Genomic DNA, 3,532 nt, shown 5'->3' with positions numbered 1-3,532 from the left:
GATTTCATAAGATTACTTACAGGCGTAGTCACGGGGGATTTTTCACTGCTTGGAGAATCCACTGCAGAGGAGAAAGCAAGAGAGAGAAATAAACACCATGAGCACGTCCGAGGATGTCTTTATCTATGATTCTCTTACAGTTCCGACATTATTTTCTAATGATTTTTAAAATTTTATTTGACACGCGCTAAGAGCATTAGAAAATCATCAGAAAGCAGGCCCCTGAAGCAGGCTGTACCCACCACCTGAAGGAGTTATGACTGGTGTCATGGGGTCGAGCATCTCAATGAGCACCAGGTTCTATACACTAGGAAGCAAAAACGATTCCAACGAGTGCTGTTTGTAATGCGCCTGGCCGCCTGGCTGGGCTGACCAGGTCCTCCACCATCTGCTTTGGAGGGTAGAGACAGTGACACAGTTAACAAGAGAACCATTACCTGAGCCCGCACCCACACACCGCCTCTGCCGTGCTGCTGACTCAGAACAGTCCTTCAAAACCAACCAACAACCCCCCACTCCATTGCCATTAAGTTGGAACCCAACTCTTAGCAGTCCCGTCCGACATAATAATACTGCCCCTGGGGCTTCCAAGGCTGTGCATCTCTATGGAAGCGATGGCCACATCTCTCTCCCAAGGAAGTGCTGGTCAGCAGAACCACTGGCCTTTTGGAGCGCAGTCAAGCACTTAAGCCACCGCTCCACCAGGGCTCCTTGGCAACCCAAGAGCTCCTGGTAAACACTTTTGATGATTGCTTTACAAAAACAAATAAAAAGAAAATAGATACACAAAGAGATAAATACTAGTTCCTTTGGCATCTTCAAATAAAATGATCTGCATTTCTCCCCACCTCCCATTTGAGCATAATCGGCACCTCTGAGCTACAGAAGCACTAGCTCTTTGCCAACTGTGTGTCAGAAACAAATGCTTTTCTCGGAAAGCAGAAACGGACACAAACACCAGACATCATTGGTTGCCCCAACATGAATTTTTAATGCACAAAAGAAAGGCAGCTACCTCGTTTGCCGTTTACCTGACTGGGAGAAAAACTGGGACCGGCGCCAAGAGTTCTGAACTCTAAGAGGCACACTGGCAGCGCCAGCCGGCTCTAGATGAGACAGCAGAACAGAACAAGCAGAAAACCGTGAAAACGAGGGTGAAGGTGAAGTCCAACTACGCTCCCGCTGCAGCTCACGTCGGAACTGAAGCGTGAGACAACCCAGAGCCCAATGTCTCAGTGAAACATCCGCGATGCTGGCAAACACTAATGGACCAGGGCAGTGGGATCCTGTGTGTCTTCTTTGGTGCAAAGTGAGATTGTATAGGCTCAGCGTTATGGGTGAGATGGTTTAAAATGTTAAATCTCAAAATGATGGACTGGCAAGCCACATAAGAGCTTTTCACATGGTTTTGCATTGTGTTTGGAAAACACCACTCAAACCCCCCCTCAGAAAACAAAACCCCAAACCCAGTGCCACTGAATTGATTTTGACTCATGGGGCCCTTATAGGGTAAAGTAGAACTGCCCTGTGGGTTTCCGAAACTGTAAATCCATACAGGAGTAGAAAGACTCATCTTTCTGTGGGTGGTTTTGATCTGTTGACCTTGCAGTTAGCAGGCTAAGACGTCACTCACTCTCCCCTCTCCTGAAAACACCAGAACAGGGTCAAAGATAGCAGAGATGGGTGGTTCATTTATACACATCACAGTTTATAAAGGGCAGGTAGGGAAGTTCATGGCAGAGGTTATGAAGAAGGAGGAGGAGGAGGAAGAGGAAGAGGAGAAGGAAGGAAAAGACGAGTACATGCCCATTTATAAGAAGGTGGCATCCATCATCACAGTCCATGGCAAACATTTACATCCTGAAACTATAGGGTACCGTGAGTTTCTCCTACCAGTGATGTAAATATCCCTAACCAAACTCACTGCCATCGAGTTAATACTGACCCTATAGGACAGTATAGTACTGCCTCACGTGAGTTTCTGAGACTCTGAACTGCTAATGGGAGTCGAAGCCCCACCTTTCTCCCATGTAGCTGCTGGTGGTTTCAAACTGCCAACCTTGTGGATCACAGCCCAGCGTGTAACCACTGTGCCACCGGGCCTCCACTGGTGCATATAAGATACCAGTTACCAGTTACATAGCCTGTTCAGGTTTTACTGAAACACCAATTCTGAAAAAGGACATCTGTCATCTTTTGCAGTATTTTATGACTATTTTCAAAGTATTTAAATATTTTATTTGTGTCAACCATGGGGGTGGGGGTGTGCTCTAAAACTGATGCAGTAATGCTTGCACAATTCCCCTTGATATGATTGAACGACTGAACTATTGAATTGTAAGATATGTAAACTATGTGCCAATAAAATTTCATTAAAAAAAGACTTGTAGAGTTCCCTGTGAATTAGAATCAACTCTAATCTATCTCTATCTCTAGCTCTATCATCTATCTATATCTATATCATTTGCGTGTGTATGTATGTGATGAAGGGAAATTGGCAGAACATCATTAGGGTCAACCAGGAGGCCCATTTGGTCAGCCACTAAACACATGGCTTTCTCGAGTCGGGGACAGCGCCTTCTCAGGGAGAGCGTCTTCGGCATGGTTCCTGGCTTCCTGATCTTCATTCTGTAGTTTCTCTGGATTTCAGGTGTGGCCTCAGAACAGTTATGAAAGCCTGCATTGACTTTTTACATTTGGGCAGAGCTCTCTACTTCATTTGTGTGTTTTTTTCCATTAAAAACAAATGGTATCTTCTCAGGTGGCCTTTATTCAAGGCTTCATACCTCTTGAAAGCGAGGCACTTCCAAACTCCCGGCAAGGCACCTTCTTATCGCTCAGCAGTGTCTCTGGGGCATGGCTCAAAGAGCCCAGAGTCCTCAGAGAGGGGCTCTGATCCGCAGCCCCCTCTGCGCCATCTGGAAACGGGCTGGTGTTGTCGGGTGCTGCCGACTTGAGGCCAACCCACAGCGACTCCGTGCACAGGAGAACGAAACAAGGTCCGCTCTGCGCCCTCCTCACCTTCTTTGCAGGCTTGAGCCCCTTGTTGCAGCTACCTTGTCAGTCGAGCTCTTTCCTGCCTCTGTTCACTGACCTGCTTTGCCGAGCATGCCGTGCTTCTGCAGAGACTGCTGCTCCTGATCACTTGGCCAGAGGACGTGAGCTGAAGTCTCACCACCCTCCCTTTTGAGGAGCATTCCGGCTGTAGTTCTTCCAGCATGGGTTTAGACTTGATGTTCTTTGGGAACACCACGATTCAAAGGCATCCGTTCTTTGGTCTTCCTGATGATGATTCAGCTTCCGCATGCATACGAGGCAGTTGAATAGACTGTGATATAATCAGGCACACATGCGGCTTCAAAGTGACATCCTTGTTGCTTAACACTTCAAAGAGGTCTTTGCAGCTGATTGGCCCAAGGCAACATGTCCTTTGGGAACTTGTTAGAAATGCAAATACTTGGGCTCTCCCAGACCTACTGAGGCAGAAATTCTGGGTGTGGGGCCCAGCGATGTGTGTTTCAACAAGTCCTTG

General features: G+C 47.2%; 1 protein-coding gene across 3 annotated transcripts in view; it reads right to left on the bottom strand.

Annotated features, from left to right (window-relative positions):
* LIMCH1 (LIM and calponin homology domains 1) overlaps positions 1 to 3,532 on the bottom strand; it is a 107,068-nt gene that overhangs the window by 33,798 nt on the left and 69,738 nt on the right. For all 3 annotated transcript variants that reach the window (XM_045284004.1, XM_045284006.1, XM_045284005.1), the window contains one exon: positions 21 to 61. In XM_045284004.1, coding sequence (XP_045139939.1) covers positions 21 to 61 — 41 coding nt within the window. The remainder of the gene's footprint in view (positions 1 to 20; positions 62 to 3,532) is intronic.

Source organism: Echinops telfairi, unplaced genomic scaffold (genome assembly GCF_000313985.2).
Source record: "Echinops telfairi isolate 266 unplaced genomic scaffold, ASM31398v2 ScPeMD7_7468;HRSCAF=8506_0, whole genome shotgun sequence".
Taxonomy (NCBI): Eukaryota; Metazoa; Chordata; class Mammalia; order Afrosoricida; family Tenrecidae; genus Echinops; species Echinops telfairi.
The sequence above is the reverse complement of the archived record's forward strand: the minus strand, read 5'-3'. Positions and strand labels throughout refer to the sequence as shown.